The sequence below is a fragment of the Panthera uncia genome (assembly GCF_023721935.1).
Source record: "Panthera uncia isolate 11264 chromosome A3 unlocalized genomic scaffold, Puncia_PCG_1.0 HiC_scaffold_12, whole genome shotgun sequence".
NCBI classification, from domain to species: Eukaryota; Metazoa; Chordata; class Mammalia; order Carnivora; family Felidae; genus Panthera; species Panthera uncia.
The window spans coordinates 38879392-38901544 of record NW_026057579.1 but is presented as its reverse complement, the minus strand read 5'-3'; the positions used below and the strand labels follow the sequence as shown (position 1 = coordinate 38901544).

Here is a 22153-nt window from a genome sequence, read left to right as displayed (position 1 = left end):
CACGCCGTCACCCCAAACACGGTCACCCGACGTGCACGGTCACCACACGCACCGTCGCCCGGTGCCCTGTCACCCCCCACCCTGTCACCCGGCACCATCACCCCACGCACTGTCACCCCGCACAGTCACCTGGTGCAGTCACCGCGGGGGCCACCTGCCCTCTCTGCACCACAGGGTGACCCGACTCCCACCTGGGCACGCCATATGCTCTCTTGTCTCACGGCTTCAGCTGGGAAGTGATGATGTGGTAAAGCCACAGAACGTGACAGAAGATCCCATCTGTGCAAATCAGATGATTTCCTGAAACTTTGTCCAAATGGCAAATACATCTTTTGTAAATATCAAATACGTTTAAAATGTGTTTGTCGAGTTCCCGGAACACATCTGAGAAGCTTTTTGGGGAATCACTTGGCAAATCAAACACAACTACTTAGGTCATTTGGCGTGCAAGTCTGTACACAGGAAACAGGTGTCAGGGGCTTTTTGAAAGGCAGCAGACTCTATACGTTCACCATGGTTTTTAAAGCAAGCTCCAAATGACCCACTTTTGCCACTTTCACATTCTCCATTTCACTTAAAATAGGTAAACAGCACTCACTCCGTGCCCCCCCAACCATGTTCCACACCGACTGGGAAAGTGTCCTCTGGCCTCCTGTTGGCCGGGCCGCGGGTGGTCCCGGTGAACCGAACACCTGTGTACCTCGGCCCCTGAGGGCTGCGCCCCGCCCCCCCCCAGACCCTCCCTCCGGGACTGCCATCCCAGGGGTGGCCGGCACACGGAACAGGTGTCGGTCTTGGGGGAGGGGGAGCAAGACGAGAGGCCCAGGGCCTGGTCTGCACCCCACCTCATCCAGCGCTTCTCCCCACCTTTGGCGACACGACACGCCCCCTGCGTCCTCGGCCTGGGCACGTGCTCCCCAAGCTCCGGCTCATGGCCACCTCGTGACGCTGGAGTTTAACGGAACGGGATTCTGTTCACGTCACACAAATACGTAGCATTACACACGTCTAAGGAGAGACGAGAATTCTTACGTGGCTGGTGAAGAGCGGTTGCAAGCTCCCCACGACCCCGAGCGGGCGCGCCGTCGAGGACGGAGAACGCGTCGCTAAAGCATCCGGGAACTGAGGGCCTCAGCTCCCCAGACTTGGGTGTCGCACAGCCACTCGCGTGTGTGGCTGGGAAGCAACTCGGCAGTTTGAGAAACGCGTGCGATCTTCCCTGCTGTTCACTCCCTGTTCTCCTTTCGATAACAGCGTAAAGAACCGACTCTTCCAGAGACGGGAAGGTGCCCCACCCCCTCCAGTGCCCCTCGGAGCAGCGTCCTCTCCTCTCGCACCCAGAGCCCGGACTAGGGCGGGTCCCCGGAGGAACAGCCCGCGTCTGTCACCTCCGTCTCTGGGACCCCTGCAGAGTCCGCGTGTCGGCCAGGGCCACACGGCGTCTCTGGCAGACACGTCTTGGTCCAGGTCCAGACCGCGACACGTCACGGTCCCCTGAGATCGAAACGGCAAAGCGCCTCGGCCTGTGACAGCGTCCTAGCTATTTGAGAGCAGAGTCCGTTTGTTTGTTTGTTTGTTTGTTTTGAGAGGGAGGAGGGGCAGAGAGAGAGAGAGAGAGAGAGAGAATCCCAAGTAGGCTGTGTGCTGTCAGCACAGAGCCCGAAACGGAGCTCGATCCCACAACTGTGGGATCATGGCCTGAGCTGAAATCGTGTTCGACGCTAAACTGACAGAGCCCCCACGGGCCCCAAAGCATCTGTTCTAACTCCGCTTCCGTTTCTCTGCTTTCTCTCACATTTTCGTGGGAGACCGTGCACGGGCAGAGCAGCTTGGGCTCTCTCCAGGAGCTGCCTCGGGTCCCGACCTTGCTGTCGGCCTCCCAAGGGCCCCCAAGGTGCCGCCCCGACGACGGGCTGAGGGAAAAAAGAACGCCACTCTCCGTTTGAAAACGTGGCCCATTTATTTGAACTGAAGGCATCGTTACATAGTGCAAACGTTTCTTTGGTATGAACTGGTTACAATGAACGTAAAAAGGCACTTGTCTGTTGGCAACAGTCAGAAAGTAAATAAATATGTACACTCGCCTCATGTCACCGTGGCTGCCGAGAGGGCCCCGGGACCCCGCCCGCAGCTCGGACGCTCCGCGTGAGATTAATCCGGTGGCCCCGCCACATTCCACGTTCCCGCTGTGGTTCCAGACAGGCACCGCGAGTCACAGGCAGCCGTGCCTCCGGGTAGAGGACACAGTCCCAGTCACCCGTTCTAGCCCACGTGCATGTGCCTCCAAGCAAAACCACAATCCGCCACCAAGGCGCCTGGAGACGCCGGCTGCTCGCGGAGGGTGGGGTCCGCTGCCGTTCTACACCTGAGCAACCTCCACAACTGTCACGCTGTGCACAGTCCTCCGCTCTCTACTCGACAGAAATCGGTTCTAGGGTTTGGGTGTTAAAAGTGACTTGATCCCTCAGGGGCAGTCCCACGCCCCACGGAACACCAGCTTGTATTTACCACTCAACGTGACGAGGATGAGAAGTCAAGTTGGCTGTGTTTAGAGCCGCTGTGAACACGCTCATGGCGGGGATGTGCACTCCCTCCCACGGTTGGGGCCGGCTGGTCACAGAGCCGGGGTCTCCTGCTTCCGGAAGGAAGGCCGTGCCGGGCCCAGGTCGGGCTTCGAAACTGCTCACGACGTGCCCGACGGCCTCCTGGCCACCCCAGGGATGGGTTGTGACCCCCCAGCCCGGGACGCGCCCCCCACATACGAAACCACCTGTGACCTCGGGGCACTTCCCACGGCGCCCGCACGTTCAGGGACACGTTTCTGAGAACACAGATCACTTCATATTGAAAACAAAGAAGAAGGTTTCTGGTCAATTGAAAAGAGAGACCACGAGGTATGATGGTTGCTCTTCACTGAATTCGGAGACGACTTTCGCACAGTGGAAGGCATTTCTCTGCCACCCGAACACCGCAAACATGGGCGCAATCTCGTCAAACATCCTGCACTTTGAAAATACAAATGAGGTATAGGGACTGATTGTTTCCTTAAGGCACTTACACAACCTGAAGTCACAAAGTCGCCAACACCGACTCCTCCATCGGGAGAGGCCTCCGTGCGGGCACCACACCCAGGGTTGAGCAGGAATGGGGGGGGAGGGGGTTCCACACTTGGTCCACCCCAGGCGGTGCCACACAAGCCATGGTTTCTGCACGTGGCTGATGTCCTCACGGGAGACGTGCTGGAGGTCGCCGGCGAGCGGGGGCTGAGCCGCGGGGCCGTGTGCTCCCTGCTGGTGTCAGGTCGGGCCCGGGGAGCCTGCACCCGCCGCCCGGACGTCAGCCGGCTCTCCCACCAGCCTGCCCGTCGGCCAAGTGCTGATCCCGCTCTCCCTGCGGTGCGCTTCCTTCTGGCGGCTCCGTGACGCGCCCTCACGGCGGGCGGCTGCCGAGCTCCAGGCGTCGAAGCCCAGGAGACGAACGTTTGGTTGGGGAGACGAGTAGCATCCAGGGACACGAATCCAGCAGCCTAAATAACTGGACCGTGCAACTTACTAGTAGCACCAATTTGTCGTTAAAAAAACTTAAATAAAAACCTGAGAATCTAACGTGAAGTCAGGACGTGTGTCCGTGGTTTCTCCTCCGCCAACGCTCTGCTCTAAACACCTGTGCTCCTCCGGAGACAGAAGGGGTCCCGGGTGGCGATGGTCCCTCTCGTCCACACGCCCTGCGCGGGCGGCCGAAGGCTTCACGGAGCCTACGGCCTCTTCCCCGAGCCGTCTCTCGGGCAGGCCGGACAGCAGGCCCCGGGGGCTCTCACGGGCGCTGGGCAACCGGCAGGCTGGCAGGCTTCCACAAAGCACGTGACCTGCCCGTCCTGGAGGAGAGAGGCGCCAGCACCGGTCAGCTCCTGGGGTGCGCGTCCTGGGCGCCGCCCGCCCTCCCCCACCCGCCTGCGCCCGAGTTCTCTGGTGCACTCTGTAACACAGGGGCCGTTCTCCGGGTGATTCATGGCTTCGGACACTCTGTACTTCTTCCGCAAGGTCCCCGCCCTCGGCTCCCCACCCTGAGGACAGCCCGGGACCTGGGGCTCAGCACACCCTCCCGGCCCCACCCCTGAGACCCCGCGTCCGGGGATGTCAGCCAGAGGAGGACAAAGTCAGGAGGCGCGGTCCCTGCCCTGCCCAAACGCGACAACCGCCAGGGATCCCGGGGCGCCTGCCTGGCCCACTGCCCTGTGCTGTGCCCCCAGCCTCTGCCCCCAGCCTCCGGCCCGGGCACCACGGCGGCCCGTCCCCTTCCTCTGGAGGCCCAGGCCACCCGGCGGGACCAGCCTCCTCGCTGGTATAGGCACCTCAGCGGCTGCTCGGGCAGCCGCGTAACGGCGGCTCTCGGGGAAGAGCCACCCCCTCCCCAGACAACCACTGGGGCCTCTGGCGGACCCTGCGGCCGCCCGCCCCGGAGCCCACGTGCCGGGGCCCCGCACTCACACGGCACTCGCAGGTGGTACACGCGTCTTGCTTCCACGTGGCGCCGTTGGCGTGAGGCTCCCCGTCTGCGTCCGTGCAGTCCGTGGCGCTGAGCCGGGCCTCCAGCCTCTTTATCTGCCGCAAAGCAAAGCGAGACGTGTGCGGGTCACACGCGACCAAGAGCTTCTCTCTGCAAGGGCGGCTGTACCGTCGCCGGGAGCGGCGCCTCCCAGAGCCGGCCCGTCACCGGGCAGGCGACAGCCTCGCCGGCCTACGCCGCACCTGGGCCTACGGTGCAAGGCATGGGAGGCGCAGCTGCGGGGGAGCAGGAGGAGCCCGGAGAATCAGAGGGCGGCTTCCCACAGGCCGGCGAGCACCAGACCCAGCCGGACGGGAACACCCTGAGCTTGGACCCCGGCGGCCGACGGTCGTGACCGGGCTCCGCGGGCGTCCCTCCCTCCGACCCCGCGGCTGGGCCGGCACGTCTAGACTGTCCTCGCGTGGGGTTTCCGTCACAGGCAGCCGCATCTCCAGACCCCCCAGAACGGGCACAATTGGGCACAACTGCCTGACATGGCGCCCGCAGCTCTGACGGAGGGCGGGAGTGGGCCGAACAGTGAACTCGCAGACCCCCTACGAGCCCCCGTCAGTGAAACGCGTGACGTGCACGCGGTGTGACAGCACGGGGAAAACAGCACGGCCTCCCCCCTGCGCGAGGCCAGACCGCCGCCCAGAGCAGCGAAGTCACCTGCCCCGGGGAACTCAGCACCCAGCTCACCCACGGCCTGGTGACCTGACATTTACGGGCCGACGGGCACTCGAGCCGGCAGGTCACAGGCAGGCTCCGAGCAGAAGCCGGCACTTGTCAGCACAACCGATCTCGAAAGCCACCGGACCTTCCAAGAAGGGAGGGAAAGGAAGGTCCCTGAGGTGCAGCAGCGGGGGCCACGGGCCGGGCAGGGCTGCTGGGGATGGCGGGGGCTCCCTCGGTGGCTGCTGACCCCGTTTCAGCGTAAAGCCAGAGGCAGCAAGGCCAGGACTGGAGCCGCGTCCGCCTCGGGGAGACCGTGAGCACGTCTGCGGGACGCAGCGCGGCCGCACGGAGCAGGACAGGTGCCCCCACTCCCTCCTGGGCTGCAGTCACAGCAGACGTCCCCCCGCAAGGCACGAGCCCTGGCGCCCCTGACCAGCACCTGCCCTGAAACGCAGAGCTGCGCAGAGCAAAGGAGATAGGGGACGGCAGAGTCACTTCATCCTGCAGGTGCGAGAAGTCACGGACCCACAGACGCTCGCCTAACGCTGCCTCGTCCTGCCTCCTGCCTCTGCTCACACTACCCCACCTGCAGAGCGTGACCCCCCCGCCCCCCACCCACCTGTGACGCTCCAAGGGTCTCCGAGAGACTGTCTTCAGGCCTCCCAGTGCCCACCTGTGTCGGGCTGGGCCCCCAGGACACCCGGTGCTTGTCACAGCCTGGTTGTCTCTTCGGCTCCAAGTGACTTTTGGGGGCTGCTCTCCTGGTGCCTTAAACCCTGAACTCTGCACGGTGCCCGCTATCCCCTCCTAGCCTGTCTCCATTTGCCGTGTGACAGCAAATAAAGGCCGTCAGGTGAGATCACCTCACACTGCACGTGCACGTCAAGACAGGAGGGCAGACGCGGTCAGAGCCGGGACACCTCTCCGAGAGGCTGGGACAGAAGACCCCAGGGTCCCATCCCTGAGGACTGGGGGCCCCGTAAGTAGGAGTGGGGTCGTGCTCCAAGACCACCAGTCACAGGCACGTCTCCAGAAGTTTCCACAACATCAGGAATCCCTGCCAAAAGGACCGTCCGAGGTCTGCACGCTTATTACTAAGGCCTCAGTCTCCACTCGTGATACATAAAAGCCCACCACGGAGGCCCGGACACAGAGACGGGAGAGGAGGAAGCAAGTCCCCTGAGCCGGGGAGGACAGATGGTTTTCTGCAAACCCTACGGATGCCCAGAGAAGAGCCCAGTGTATAGACGGTGCCCTGCCCCCACCAGGGGGTCCTGACCACAAACCAGCTCCTGATCCGGCCCTGGGAACAAGGATCACATCGTCATGGCCTCAGGACGGGACCTGAAGTGTGGCTTCTCCCTCGTGGCCCTAATCCTGAGCCCCCTCCTGACCTATGGACTCTGGCCGCTCCGGGGACCCCCTCCCACAAGGGCACCTGCGGGCAGCTCAAAGCATAAGCCCCCCAGCCGTGGGAATCCTGAGGGCAGCCCAAAGTAGCTGGGCCGGGGACAGGCCACAAAGCGGCCCCAGAAGGAAGTGGTGTCCCTGGAGGCTCCAAGTGAGGGCAGACCAGTGGCACACCCACGCAGTCACGGTGGCCACAGTGCCATCTGCAGCGTGGGACAGGACGTGCCAGGCAGTTACCTGCTCTCTGAGGTCCGTGATGGTCTTCTGCATTTCCACAACGAAGTCCTTGAAGTCGTTCGTCCCCGGAACCTGTGGACGCTCACGGGACGCGGCCGTGGCATTGCCGGGGCGCTTTCTGTGCTGCCCCACGCTGCGCGGGGGAGAAGGGGAAGCTGTGACTCGAGCTGGAGGCCACTGGTGGCTGCACGTGCCCCCGCCCAGCACCGGGACCTCACCCCGGAGACGGCCGTACCTTGGTGTCCCCCCGGGGCCCGCTCCCCCAGCGGGGCCGTCCTCCTGGTAGCTGAACCCCAGGGACCGCCTGCCTCGGAGATGATACGAGAACGCGTTGAACTGTCCCCGGGTCCGGCAGTCTGAAACGCAAGCAGAAGGGGTGTGTCAGGTGGCGTTGGGTCCAATTCGGAAGACACAGGCTCATCCTGGGAGACGTCAGCTGGCCTTCCGGCACGTGTACAACTCGAGCCACCGCCTGGCGGCCGCAGCGGCCAAGGGCCCAACTGTGCTTCCCTTTTCCCGCCACAGGCAAGATGGCCTCTGGGTCCCCCCCCCCCCCAGTTCCCGGGAGCCCCCAGCCTGCTCCGGCCTCCTGCAGGCACGAAGCATTGCAGCTGTCCTCTCAAACCCACGCCGGCCTCCCCCACCACAGGGACGGGGGCACGCGGTCCCAGCCTCACATCTGTCTGCTCGCGCCAGGACGTCAGCTTCCCCTGCGGTGGGGGGTGGGGGGGGGGGCGATGTGGAGCACATTGCACACGCCGGTGCCCCGTCCGGCGGCCCGGCCCCAGACAGCAGGACGTGGAGCGTAAGCTGGGGCCAGAGCCAGGCCGCTCCGCCTGCTGGCCGCTGGGAAGGGAAGGCAGGGCCTGGAGCCCCTCTGCCCGCAGACCGCGCCTCCCGGAGGCCTCCATGCGCCTCCGATCGTCAGCAGCCACCACTCGGCTTCCCACCCGCTCCCGGACCCATGTCACGCCACTCCGCCCCGATGCAGGGTCACAGCGTAGGCTCGTGGGACCGGGAGGCCTGGGGCAACGCTGTGGGAGCAGAGGACGCGCAGCCCGTGGCGCTAAAGCACACACCCTCCCCAGCGGTGCTCACACCGTGCGGCCAGGTGCCCCTCGGGGCGGCAGCAGGAGCCCACGGCGACACTCATGCTGCGCAAACACAGACACCACGATCCAGCCAGTAATCCTCGTGAAGGTCCCGCGCGGGGGGACAGGCCGGCATCACGCGCCTCCTGCGGCCACACCGAGAGAACGCAGCCCCGCCCGCGGAGCGCCAGCGCCCCGAACGCAGAGCCGGCTCTGATCTGAACCCAGGGAGAGGCTGCGGCGGGCCCAGAGGAGGACAGAGGGGACCCGGGGGCGCGAGATTAAATCCCTGTCGTGCGAACGTGCATGTGTATCCACGCTAACTTCCCAATCTTGCCCACACACACACGTGAGTGAGTTATTCAGGAGCACAGGGGCACGCTCAGATTTCCTCCTCTAGTTCAGGAAAACGTGCCCTATTTCCCTACAAACACACACACACGCCAGTACACACACGTATGTATACATACGTGCGTACCTATGCACACACATACACAAGTGTACAAACACGCAATGTGTGCATATGCATGCATTCGTACGCACATACGCACCCATCTGTGCATGTGTGCACACGTATGCACATACACACACGTGTGGACACACGCCCGTCTGTGCATGTGTGCACGTACACACATACACAGTACACACGTGTGTGCACACGCACACAGATGCACATACACATGCGTGAGCGTACACACGCATGTGCGTGCATACACGTGTGCGTGTATACACATATGCATACACACGCGCATGCGTACTTAGGCACACGTGTACTCATACAGACACACGGGACAGAGAACAGTGACTGATACGTAACAAACGACCGATGCATCTATTCAGGTCCCGGAATCATCCGCGGTATTTTATAACCCACGCGATTACTTCAAAATACACCAACATGTGCAAGAGTGTGTGCGTGTGCCTATGTGCTCTTCCTTGCCCACAGAGGGGCAATTTGAAACTCCCCTCTGAAACCACCCGCCCAGGAACCCTCCCGTCCGGCCCCTCTGTGCACACGATGCGCGGCTGTGGCTCCGGGGGGAGCTCAGAGGGCTGCTTTCAGCGAGTCTTTAAAAGCTGAATGGAGGGGCGCCTGGGTGGCGCAGTCGGTTAAGCGTCCGACTTCAGCCAGGTCACGATCTCGCGGTCCGTGAGTTCGAGCCCCGCGTCAGGCTCTGGGCTGATGGCTCGGAGCCTGGAGCCTGTTTCCGATTCTGTGTCTCCCTCTCTCTGCCCCTCCCCCATTCATGCTCTGTCTCTCTCTGTCCCAAAAATAAATAAAAAACGTTGAAAAAAAAAAAAAAAAAAGCTGAATGGAAAGTAAACAGTGACCGACGTTCGGTCTGTCGAAACTATTTTTTCCTACTGTATTTTAAACACGACTTTGGAACTACTATGAAAGACAAAGCTTATAAAGCATCCTTTCGGGGCGCCTGGGTGGCTCTGTCGGTTGAGCATCCGACTTCGGCTCAGGTCACGATCTCGCGGTCCATGAGTTCGAGCCCCGCATCGGGCTCTGTGCTGATGGCTCGGAGCCTGGCGCCGGCTTCGGATTCTGCGTCTCCCTCTCTCTCTGCCCCTCCCCCACTCTCACTTTGTCTCACTCTATCTCTCAAAAATAAATAAATGTAAAAAAAAAAAAAAAAAAAATACAAAGCATCCTTAACTTGGTCAGCTCTGGACCGGGCCTGCTATTTCCGGAGGAAAAGCGTCGGGGACAAAGGATGTCAGAAATGCCTTTGGCAGCTGCGCAGACAGGAGAGCCGGCCCCAGCAGCTCCAGGAAAGGTCCGCCTGGCAAGACCCCGTCTCTCCCGGGACTCTGGGTTTTCCGAGCGGAACAGGAACCCCGGCTCAGCCCCTTCCTATGCAGCAAGGGGCCCCTGGTAAAGCTATCAGGAAGCCAGTTATCCGGGAACCGGCTTTTCCCAGGGGTCAGGACAGCTTCCTGCATCCTCTGCCAGATTTGCAGGAAAGCACGCGGAGTTGGACAAACAAGGACGATGTTTTTCAAAAAAACTAAAAACAAGAACATGGTTCCTTCGAGGTAATAGTGAGAATACAAATGTTTTGGAAGATGGGGCGTGCAGCAAACTCAGTCCTCATCTTCACGCGAACTCTCTTGTGAACCGCGTGTGCCACGCATCCCTGTTTAGCACCTACGTGTACGCACACCGTACGTTCACACGCAGAGAACCAAGGGGGGCAGATGCACAACCGGATCAGCGCAGGCACCCACACGCGCACGGACTCAAAGGGAGACACCGCAAACAGCTCTAGGCCACGGACCCAGGTTCCGATACCTCCTCATGCAAACAGCAGCCTCCTGAGAGTAATCACCAGTGAGGACAAGAGCCTGACCGAACTATTTCTTCTGGAAAGGAGAGGGAACAACTCTAGTCCGTGCCTCCTGTCCACCGGCATGCCGGGCGGAAGGGGCTGTGTCCGCGGGCGTGTGGGTCACGCAGGGCAGCTCCAAACACACCTGGCTTCCACATTCCAGTCTCCGAATGCAGTTTCAATGAAGCCAAAATCACGTTCAAATGAAAAGGTCAAATTCGTGGTTCGCCACAGTGGGAGTGCAAGGGCTCCGCGGCAGGAGGACAGCGGCCCCGCAGCAGGGACCAGGTGCGGCCAGAGACCCGCCACCCCTCCCCACCCCTCCCCACCACTCCACAGGCCTCGGCCCTCCTCCTGATCTTACACAACGCGCCCCTCCGGGTACGGTGTTCTCACAGGGGTCTGGACGCACAGCACACACTTCTCTACTGAGCACACATCCTGGGGGCGTCCACGTGGCAGGGGCACCCGCGCGTGCGCATACACGACACTCAGGACAACACGCAAGTGCCCCCGTTTAGACGCACGTTAGGTTTCAGAGACAGCACAGAAGCCCGTCTCCTCATGCACACTCTCGTCTCCTGTCTCCTCCGCTGGGCACATCACTTACAGGAAACGCCACCACGTCACTACCAATCCTTCGTGACTGCGGCCTCTCAGACTGTGCAGCGACCCTGCATGGCTGCCCGCAGGGGCGGTACCTGGTTCTGTCCCCACTGTGGCCAAGCGTCCAGAGAGCACCACTCCAGACGCCCCGGGAGCACCACACCAGACACCCCGGGAGTACCATGGCAGGAGCCACGGGAGCACCACTCCAGACACCCCGGGAGTACCATGGCAGGAGCCCCAGGAGCACCGCGCCAGACGCCCCGGGAGCACCACGCCAGAAGCCCCGGGAACACTACCGCAGGAGCCCCGGGAGCACCACGCCAGACGCCCCAGGAGCACCACAGCAGGAACCCCGGGAGCACCAACCCAGACGCCCCAGGAGCACCACACCAGACGCCCCGGGAGCACCTAGGCAGGAGCCCCGGGAGCACCGCGCCAGACGCCCTGGGAGCACCGCGGCAGGCGGTGAGCGCGGCAGGAGCGGGCAGGCAGTGGGGAAGACAAACCACAGAGGCGGGGGAGGGGCCAGGCGTCAGGGACGCGCACCTTCACAGCAGTCCTGCCACACGCGCAGGTCCACGCGGGGGACGTCGTCGCAGCTGCTGTAGCCATGGGGGAACTCGGCCACCCGGAACACGTCCCTCTGCACACGCGTGATGTTGTCCGCGTTGTCACACAGAATCCTGGCCAGCGACGTCTGCTTGATCTGTGTCAGCTGCGCCGGGGAGAACACCCCCGGGTTCTCGTACCACAGCCTGTTTCCAGAGTGAGAGCAAGGTCAGACGCCCGGAGGCCCCGCGGAGGCGCGGGGAAACCGCCAGGAAGCTCTGCCGCCGGCACGGACGCCGCGGGGCTCAGTCCGCTGTCACTTAAGAGGGGCTCAAGCTCGGATCACGCCTCCTACTCAAGACCCAACACACGGGGCCTGTACTGGACGCAGCAGAGAAGCTGGCGCAGGTGGGGGTGAGACCCCTGGCGTGGCGCGGCCCCTGCTGCACTGCCCCGCGGTAAACCCCACTCGTGACATCGTGTCAGTCTTGCCAGAAGCTCAAATCCCTCCGAACTGCCACAGCGGTTGAACCGTGTGCACCGTTCTTGGGAACAGAGATGCCCTCGCTACGTGGAAGGGCGCGAAAGCACCTGTGACCTGGGTCACGTGATCCTGGGGCTGCAGTCGGGGGCAGGTCCCCACACTAGGGAGCTAATCTCGAACGCGGCGAGGCGCGAAGACGCGCATCCACTTTCACCTGGACACAGTCTCCGCCACCTGCCCCGCACATCCCCGAGTCCCCGGAAAGGTGCATTTCAGAGCAGAGGCTCTCCCCGGCCTCACCTGCCTTCACCTGTCGTCCCTACGGCACCTGCCTTTACCTGTCCCCATCTCTCAGGCGCTTGAACTGTGTACTCAGCAGGCACATCAGGGTCGGTCCCAGTCGGCTGCCAGGGACCAAATCCTCTACCATGAGGGCAGGAAATAAGTCGATGTTGAGTGGGGACCCGTATAACCTACAAAGGAAAACAACCCAGTGAAACCTCAAATTTGCTTAGGCGTGCGGCAGCTAGTACATAAAACCAACGTGAGAAAAGTCCCCATCTTTACTACCATTTAGCATCATTCGGACCTGCTTTCCACAAAGAACATTCATCATTACTCAAACCGTCTACCTGTTACATTTCAAAACTTTTCCCTACTTTCTGTGCATGTACGTATACACACACATAAAGCATACCGCACGTTTATAGTAAGTTTAGAAAAACCAAGAAATACAGGAAGAGAGTTAAAATCACACCTTTTCTGTTCAGAGATCATCACACTTGACAGAATAACGTACAACCTTCCAGGTTTTTTTCATAAATATAAATAAACAAACTTCACATAACTGAGGACAGACTTTCCGAGGGGTAATTGTGACGCTGGAATTCTACCGTTTGTTGAAAATAGGTTTGCGGTAACTAAGCCATTTGCTCAGCAGAACAGCACAGGAGGCCAAGACAGCGGGGTTGAAACGTTCAAGAGCAAACACTTTCATCGAGCTCTTCCAGCTCCCGCGAAGCACAAGCACGCGGGCAGAGAGCTGGCGGCAGGCTCTCCCCTGAGACACGCACGCGGCTCTCCCAGACGCGGGTGCTCGGTCTCAGTTGGGACTCAGAGCTCAGCTGGGTTTTCTATACGCACACTATCCGGCTCAGAGGCGCGGCCGGCTCCGTCGGCGGGGCTGTGGCCACAGAGGAAAGAGGGGGTGCTGCTCAGGCACCCTCGAGAAGGTGGCTGGGCGCTCCCGCCAAGCCCCACGCCATCAGCACTGACCTCGGCTGCAAACAGAGGAGCCTCGTGCCGTGGTTTCCCCGGGGAGCGGGGCTGAGGGCAGGCGGGGAAGTCGGGAGCCCCAGCCTGCACGGCTCCCGTGACCTCGCCGCCGACGCGGCCTCCGCTTGAAGGAGCCGCTCCCCACGAGGGGACAGCGCCCACACCCGCTCGCTCGGGGGCCACAGCCAGCAGGGAGCACCCCACTCGGGCCAGGCCCCCCACCCCTCCCGCGGGGCTCGGGGGCTGACGGCTGAGGAACTCGCTGTTGTGGTGAAGACGGTGGAGTTTCTTTTCCAGGGTCTGCGGCGCACGAGGCGGGCACCCCTCCCCCGGCCTGTGGCGCTGGGACGCTAGGGTCTCCCCACTGTCGTGAACGGAGTTTGGCAAAGCAGAGAAATGCGGGAGAGCGACCCGTGTTCATCCGGACGGGACCGGCACGTAAGAAACACAGATCCCGCAAATCCTGACCGAGCGGTTCTGTGCCCGGTGACGTCCCAGTGCCGCAGGATTCACACAAACCGGCAGCCTGATACCGTTACTTAAAGGACGCTGGAACGCGCCGGACTCAGGAGGGCTAGGTTCGTTCACGTCGTCGCACCTCGCGATAAGTTACGAGTAAAAAGTGATCGTCTTGGAGAAGCCACGGTCAGATCCTAACTGGGGAACGCCTCACCTTCGGTGGAAAGTGAGTAACTCAGAATAAGCAAACCGGGCGAACCGGAGAGTCCAGAAAGCACGTAGTGTGGCCTCAGACAGCTTTCCTTTTTCAAACAATTCTTTCCGACGTGAATGAACGCAACTTAAATACACGATGACTTGTAGACGTACTTGACAAGTCCGAGGACGAGGAGGGATCGTTATGGAAAAACTCTAAAGAGGGACTATTTGCATTAAAGAAACGACAAGTCACACAGTAGGTAGTCAGCAAGCCAAGGGCAGCCGTGCCCGTGAGAAGGGCGGACGGCTGAGTGAGTGGAGAAATGCAGGTCTAACGCACCGCCCAGCCAGGGACCAAGGCCGCTAACCTCCCTGCTGCCCCTGTGGTCTTGGGGTGCCCAGAGCACCCTCACGGTTCCAGCGCCACAGGCCCCGGGCACCTGCTGCCCGGAGCCCGCATGATTGCCTGAGGCTGTGGGCAGTGGTCCCCGGACACAGAGGTGTCCCTGTCGTGCTGGCCGAGCTCTGGTGCTCTCTGCCTGCTGCGAGCAAGGGAGCTGCCCACAGAGCCCCACGCACGCACGCTGGGGCCCGAGGTTCCCCGCAGGTCCTTCCCCTCCCGTCGGGCTCCCCTGCACAAGCAGGCCAGGCACCCACGTGGCTGTGGCCACCGCTCCCTGCACCTGCACAGCCTCCGAAGGCGACCCCTCCACAGGCTCTGCCCTCCCGGCTGCACAAACACACACTAGGATCCCGAGAACAACAGCCACGCACACGTGGGGCCACGTTTCTCGGCACGCCTGACCCTGACAACGTTGAGAAACCCAAGACGCCACACGGTGGCTCCTCCTTCAACTCACCGTCTCAGCTTCTCCCGGATCTCGGGGTTCTTGATCTCATTTTTCAGGTCCTCAAAGGTGTGGGCGGACGACAGGTTGCAGTACACTCGGTATTCGTGGTAGGGCGGGATGCCGTGGTCCCGGCCCCGCTGGATGTTGATGGCGGCCAGGTCCAGCGCCACCGCGTGCGCCATGGAGAAGAGCCGCTCGGTGAGCTCCGTGTTCAGCAGCTGCGAGGGGACACGCATCTTCCCGGCCACGCCGAACAGGCCCCTGAGCAGCGGGTCGATGCCGCCCTCGTTCACTATGCGGAAGGGAGAGAAGAAGGCTTTGTGCAGGGGGATGTGTCCCTGCACGATGGGCTCGAAGTTCTCGTCCAGCCGGTAGAGCACGGGGTTGACCAGCGTGTGGCCGAACCTGAAGGCGGCCGTGGCGAAGGCGTTGAAGATGCCGGCGTTGACGCCCGGGTCGTAGCCGCGGTAGTCGCCCAGCGCCTTCATGCCCACCTCGCCCAGCACCTTGGGCAGCCAGTGCTGGTAGGTGATGTGCTGCACCTGCGCGCCCACGATCTTCCTCGCCTCGTGGTAGATGGTGTCCCCGTCCCAGTGCGGGTTCAGGGAGAGCAGCTCGGCGGCCACGCGGTTGTGCTCCCGGAACCAGAGCGTGTGCATGCTGGTCAGGCCCAGCTGCTCGTTGGCGCGGTGGTCCCCGGCCAGGAAGCAGGGGATGGGGCTCTCGTTCTCGTCCCGCATGCACTCCGTGGGCGGCCCGGTGGCAAAGGGCAGCAGCGGCTTCCCCGACCGCTGCACGATGCCCTGCCGCAGGAGCCCCCGGTGGCTGGCCAGGTCCCGGATGGCGCGCGCCTCGTGCTCCGTGCTCCCGTACACGTTGGAGGCGTCGATGTAGGAGGTGAGCTGGTTGATCTGCTCCCGCGGGTACACGGAGTTCATGAGGAGGGACGTCATCCCGCTGCCGCACACAGGGCTGGAACGCACGAAGAACATGCAGCGAGCCCCGTTCCTGACGCGGGGGTCGTTGGGGGGCACGGCGACCGAGAAGCAGGGCGGGTCGTTGCTGCACACAGAGCTGCAGTGCTGTCCATCGGAGAAGCGAGCCTGGCTCAGGGCCACCACCGTGGAGTCCAGGTCGTGGTCCAGAAACTGGCCCCACTGCATGAGCATGTGCGTGAACTGCTCGTCGGGCGTGACGGTCTCGGTCCCGATCAGGGACGTGGACACCAAGCGAGGCACGGGCAGCGCGTGGCCGTGGTACAGCCGGCCGGGGTCGATGCCCCGCGGGGTGTTGAACCCGTTCTCGTACACGGCCTTCAGCAGGCGCTCGAAGGCGGTCAGCGAGGCGCCCCACATGGGGTGCTGCAGATTGTTGCAGGTGCCGTCGTGCGTGCGGTACTTCTGGTGGAAGCACATGTCCGAGCAGTTGTTCACGCGCCGGTGGGCCGTGCAGCCGGACAGGTTGGCAATGAGGCTCAGGTACTGGGGGGACACGAGGTCGTTGTAGTGGTAACCTGCGGCAGAGGGGGACGCGGCTCACCCTCCGGACGGCGGGCAGCACACGGGCACGCGGCCCTGGCCCCCGCGGTCCTCCCCCACCCAGTCCTGCCTGCCGGGCCGGGAGCCAGGGGAGGGGACCTTCGTGGGATGGGCGCGCGCGGTGGGGGAGCGGGGGACGGCCTGGGGTCCACACAGTGCCGGGGAAGGGGTCCCGGCAGGAACAGCCAGGAAAGACCAGACGTGCGCCAGGGGCCTGTTCTGGGACTGCTGGAAGAGCTTCGCGCTCAGGGGGGCGTGCATGTGTGCACAGGGGCACCCTCACGCCCGCGTGCACAGTACAGGCACACACGGGGGCACACGTGCACACACACAGGCACGCACACGCAGACATACACGTGCAGAGGAGCGCACACACCCAGGGGCACACATGCACACGCAGAGGCATGCGCACACAAGCAAAAGCACGCACACAAGGGCACATATGCACGTGTAGAGGTACACGTTCACATGCAGGGCACACAAGCACATGCACACGCAGGGGCACACGTGCATACACACAGGCACACACACACAGGAGCACACAGGAGCACATGCAGACATACACGTGCACACAGATGGGCACACACACCCAGGGGCACACGTGCACATGCAGAGGCACTCGCACACAAGCAAGAGCATGCACACAAGGGCACATATGCACGTATAGGAGTACACGTTCACATGCAGGGCACACAAGCACATGCACACGCAGGGACACACGTGCACACACACAGGAGCACATGCAGAGGTACACGTGCAGAGGGGCACACACACCCAGGGGCACACGTGCACACGCAGAGGCACGTGCACACAAGCAAGAGCACGCACGCAAGGGCACATATGCACGCGTAGGAATACACGTTCACACGCAGGGGCACACGTGTACACACGGCACATAGGCAGAGGGGCACACGCGCACACAGAAGGGCATGCATGCACGGACACACGGGCTCACATGTCCGCCCACACTGCTAGACTCCTGGTCAGCACCATCTTGCACGGTACCTGCTTGAAGCCGGTCAAGATGGACTCTGCCTACGTTTAAAGGAGCCGAGCCAGTCCCACCCATGGAGGGAATAGAGAGCTGGAGGTGGGAGGGGGCAGGCGTGCCGCATGAGAGGACAGGCACGCTGGGCTGCGAGCTGGCCCGACGCTCGGCTCCCTCAGACCTGAACACTCCGTCCGCAGGCACCTCGCAGACACGGCAAAGCAGGATCGGGGTGTCTACCTCGGGAAGCCCCAGAGCCCCCAGGGGTCGGGGCTGGCGTCCCCCTGCACTGCCCCTCTCTCCTCTGGCCTGCTTTCCAGTCAGAGGGACGAGCACGGCCCGGGCAAGCATGGGTACCGGCCAGCAGGCAAGGCTGGACACAGACAGGCCACCTTTGTGAACCCAGACACGCGTGCTGTGCTTTGAACGCCCGAGTCTCCCCCAGCGCCCTGATAAACTGCTGCCAGGCCAAGCCTTCCTACTAACCCGGCGGGCTGACCACCAGCTGCATCAGCAAGTTCCGGGTAGTGAGCTGGTCGCCGGGGACTCTGCACACTGCCCTGACCATCCGCAGCCATGCTTGCTCCCTCTGCTTTGCTTTAGATATAAAAACCATCCCCGAAGGCAGACAAGCAACTACCAGGGAAAACACTGAAATTCGAGGAAAAGAAGGCACCTGAGGCTAGTGGAACAGACTGGACTGTGTCGGGCACAGGTGCGGAAGGCTCCGAAGGCGAGTTAGGACACCGGGGTTTGCAGCTCGAGGACACAGGTACCCCTGGTGACCAGCGTCCCCTGAGCATGCCTGCGAGCTGCTGGAGGTGAGACAGTCCCTCCCACCACTAACCTGGCCTCCAGGTTCCCCATTCACCCAGAGTCACCTCTGGGCTTCCTGCCCCTGGGCAGAGACCCAGTCACCTGACTGTCACCTCTGCCTTCAGCACAGCTGGAAGCCACCCCACTCGCTGGCCACCCTACTGCAATGCTTCACCTCCCCACGCAGCCACTCCACGGACACCCGTGACCTGGAACCCGCCCGGGTCACTCCACAGGTGCCCCTGGGTCGCTCCACGGACACCGGCCACCCAGGACCCCCTGGGCCACCCCACGGACGCCTGCCCCGCGTCCCACGCTGCCCCTCCCCCTTCACATCAAGGCCACCCAACGACCTGATCCACGTGATCAGGTCACTTTTCTACAAGAAGCCCCACGGCCCCCACATCACGGAGACCATGACAAAACCCTCCTCTCGCCTCAGGGGCCCTTTCCGGTTGGGCACCCGAGAGTTCCCTTATCCTTTCCCCTCCCCGGTCTCTCCACCTGCTCCAGCCCAGCCTGCCCAGCCTCAGACACCCCGACTGGGGCGGGCTGTGCACCCGTGCCGGGGTGCTGACTGATTCCTGTCTGTCCGGGTCTCCGTGTTCCTGTAAACAGCACGTGCTGATGGGAGACGACCCCGCAGTCCTGCACAAGGACCAACAGCAGACGGGCTCTGCCTCGTACAGAGGCCGCACAGTGTTTAGGACCCGCCTGCGGAAGCTGCCACGGCCACATTTAGCTCCTGAACGATAAGCCACACAAAGAAAGGGAGGAAGAAAACCAAGCAACCCCACGGGCCCCCACAGGGGGCAGAGCATGGTCCCTATCGCAGACGGCTGGGGACACCGTGAGGCACCACGATGACAAGGCCATGAGCCCCAGGCATCCCTGTCCACGGGGACAAGGCCACAGACCCCATGCGTCCCTGTCCATGGGGACAAGGCCACAAGCCCCACGCATCCCTGTCCACGGAGACAAGGCCACAGACCCCACATGTCCCTGTCCACAGGACAATGCTATGAGCCTCACACATCCCAGTCCCCATCCTGGGCCCGAAGAGTGGAGAAGTGCCCAACACAGGTTCCCCAGGGAGCACCTCCAAGGTGAGGCTGGCCGTCCATGGAAGAGAGAAAACGTCCGGAGATGGCCCCCGACACTCAACCGAGGCCAGCGCCCTCCAGGACGAGGAAACAGGCCTATAGTCTGCACACCCGCGCCAGGAAGCTCAGCCCCAAACCAGTGCAAGGCAGAGGTCAGGCTTGAAGGACGCGTTCCACTCCCAAGGACAGGGGCCCATTCCCACATCTTCGAGCCACATGCACGTATCTAAGAATGTCAAATTCTCCAACATTTCTGTCCTGATGGAAAAGATCGGCTGGCTCACTGAAGACCAATCAAAAAACCCTGAAAACCCGGAGCCTGCCTCCCGGAGAGAGGGGACTGTGCGTGCTCCCGGAAAGCTGTGAAAGAATACGCGTGGTGGGAAGGCTGCTTTTCCAGAATAAAAGCCACGGCCACCCGGCACTTCTCACGGCGCTGCTCTGCTCCCAGCACGGCGGGGGCCGGAGAGAGGGCATCAGTCACCCACCGTGCACATGACACCTGGGAGGCCTCAGCAGCCGCTCTGCAAACAGCCGAGCGCCGCAGATGCCGTCCCGACGGCCCGCAGCGCTTCGTCCAGTGTGCACGGCCTCACGTGGCAGCCGCTACCCTGCCACCTCTTCCCTCCATGCCATTTGTCACGGGGAACCATTTGTCTCGGCCGGGGGCCAGCAGCGTGTGGGCGTCCAAGATACCCGAGGCCGTCGCTGCAGGACCCGGCGTGGCCCGCACCCGGGCAGCCGAGCCTGCACTCAGACGGGGATGCGGGCATGGCCCCCAAGGAGGCCACACAGGTGGGGTGGACGCCCGGCACTCGGGAGAGAAAGACCCCAGGACTAACTTGTTCCATTCAGGTCGACCATCAGCCCGTGCCGCACGTGCTCCTGAATCAGCTGCAACGTCCGCTCAAATATCTCTCCCGCGCGTGCCTGCTCCACGGTGTAGGGGTCCCTCGGGTACCGGAACAAGGCCAGCAGGTCATTGGGAGAACGGGGACGGCTAACGGGTTAGGAGCGGAGGGAAGAACAGAAAAAACCCTTGAGAACGAACATCACACCCCAAGGTACGATCACTGCCGCTGAGTGTTGGTGAAGCCGCTTCTCCAGACGTGGCAGACTGTGCTTTATTCATCCCGAGTGGAAAGCGTCAAAACCAAAGACGCTAAAGGCAAATCATTAAATCAACAGAGAAAACACACAGTTCTGAGGCAGGAAAAAACACTTTGGAACTGCCAACACAAGCAAATACAACGCACCCGACAAATACTTTGTTTTTGCCCATTCGGTAGTAAGCCAAGTGAGTAAGTGGAGGTTTTCTGAAAACGTCTTGTGAGTCACAGCTCACCTGCTACTCAGAAACGGTGACTTTCGTCATCTGAACCCCACAAAACCCGGTGCCAATGGAGACTGTGACTTTTAAATTGAAAGGTTTTTCTTCAGACGTCATAGGTCACAGCTTCGTGTCCTGAACCGCATGCGCTTCACCCCGGAGCCTGACCAAACAGTGGTCTGAACCCATTTCCGCCCCCAGTACCTGTCAAACAGGTGCGTGCGGGTTGAGTTTATGGCTCTGTCCACGGTCGCAATTGCTTCAACAATCGATTTGGCCACAAACGGGTCCCCGTTTCGGCTGACGTCAGGAACTGGAAAACACAAGGTCGTTCATTACCCAAACACTGCCCCACAAGTTAGGCGATCACATGTGGACACGACATCATTTAGAATAAGGCACACCTCCCTCCAGTACTATTTTTCACACCAAAGTTAAATCACGCTAGAAGCTATTTTCAAGCCATATGTAAATTATAGACCTGAATTTCTGAAACCGCGTGACCCTGGAGGAGGATGGGAAAAGTAGCTGGGACGTGAAGCAGCCAATTCTCCTAGCGAAGCCCGGCCGCGAGTGGAGGCTCGGCTCCGGCCAATTTTAATTCCTGGTGGATTCCGTCCTTCCGTCAGTGGCCAAACCCTCCACAGGTGCCTGGATCTCCAGCCGTTCGCCCCTACAAAGACTCTGCCCCCTCCATTTTCCTGTCCACTACGGGCTGATCACGTCACCGCCACGAGCGCACCATTACCACACGCGCACACACGCGTGCATACACAGGTCCACACGGCTTAACCTGCAGGCCTCTGGGCCTTTCCACTTCCCTCTTCTCGTCTCTTCCCACTTAATACCAGAGTTTGCTAAATAAAATAACCCCGAACCAACCGATCTTCTACCCCTATCCACTGACGCGGCTGGAGCAAAGGTCACCGGGCACGAAGTGGTACTTTTTTCCCTAAACGTACTCAGCCTTTCCAGAGTCTGACACAAATTTAAACGATCTTATTGAAATGCTTCTTTCACTTGGCCGTGGGACACACTTCCTCCTTCCTGGGACACGCTTGCTCCCTCCTGGGACACAGTCCCTCCCGCTGCGACACACTTCCTCCTTCTTCCTGAGACACACTTCCTCCTTCCTAGGACACACTTCCTCCCTCCAGGGACACACTTCCTCCTTCCTGAGACACACTTCCTTTTTCCTCATTCCGGGAACACACTTCCTCCCTCCGGGGTCACACTTTCTCCTTCCTGGGACACACTTCCTTCTTCCTCCCTCCGGGGACACACTCCCTCCCGCTGGAACACACTCCCTCCTTCCTCCTTTCTGACACACTTCCTCCTTCCTGGGACACACTTGCTCTCTCCTGGGACAGTCCCTCCTGCTGGGACACACTTGCTCCTTCTTCCTGAGACACACTTCCTCCTTCCTGAGACACACTTCCTCCCTCCTGGGACACAGTCCCTCCTGCTGTGACACACTTCCTCCTTCCTGAGACACACTTCCTTTATCCTCATTCCGGGAACACACTTCCTCACTGGGGTCACACTTTCTCCTTCCTGGGACACGCTTCCTCCTTCCTCCCTCCGGGGACACACTCCCTCCCGCTGGGATACACTCCCTCCTTCCTCCTTTCTGACACACTTCCTCCTTCCTGGGAC

The 22153-nt window shown here is 61.6% G+C and overlaps 1 protein-coding gene across 1 annotated transcript in view; it reads right to left on the bottom strand.

The window, feature by feature from the left end:
- Positions 1–1941: 1941 nt before the first annotated feature.
- The window catches only part of PXDN (peroxidasin), a gene marked incomplete at its 5' end in the record, with an annotated part of 42942 nt that continues 22730 nt past the window's right edge, over positions 1942–22153 (bottom strand). Inside the window, 9 exons of the mRNA XM_049652017.1 lie at positions 1942–3874; positions 4488–4601; positions 6868–7000; positions 7103–7223; positions 11453–11661; positions 12278–12412; positions 14732–16235; positions 20010–20167; positions 20702–20810. Of these exons, the coding sequence (XP_049507974.1) occupies positions 3755–3874; positions 4488–4601; positions 6868–7000; positions 7103–7223; positions 11453–11661; positions 12278–12412; positions 14732–16235; positions 20010–20167; positions 20702–20810 (2603 nt within the window). The remainder of the gene's footprint in view (positions 3875–4487; positions 4602–6867; positions 7001–7102; positions 7224–11452; positions 11662–12277; positions 12413–14731; positions 16236–20009; positions 20168–20701; positions 20811–22153) is intronic.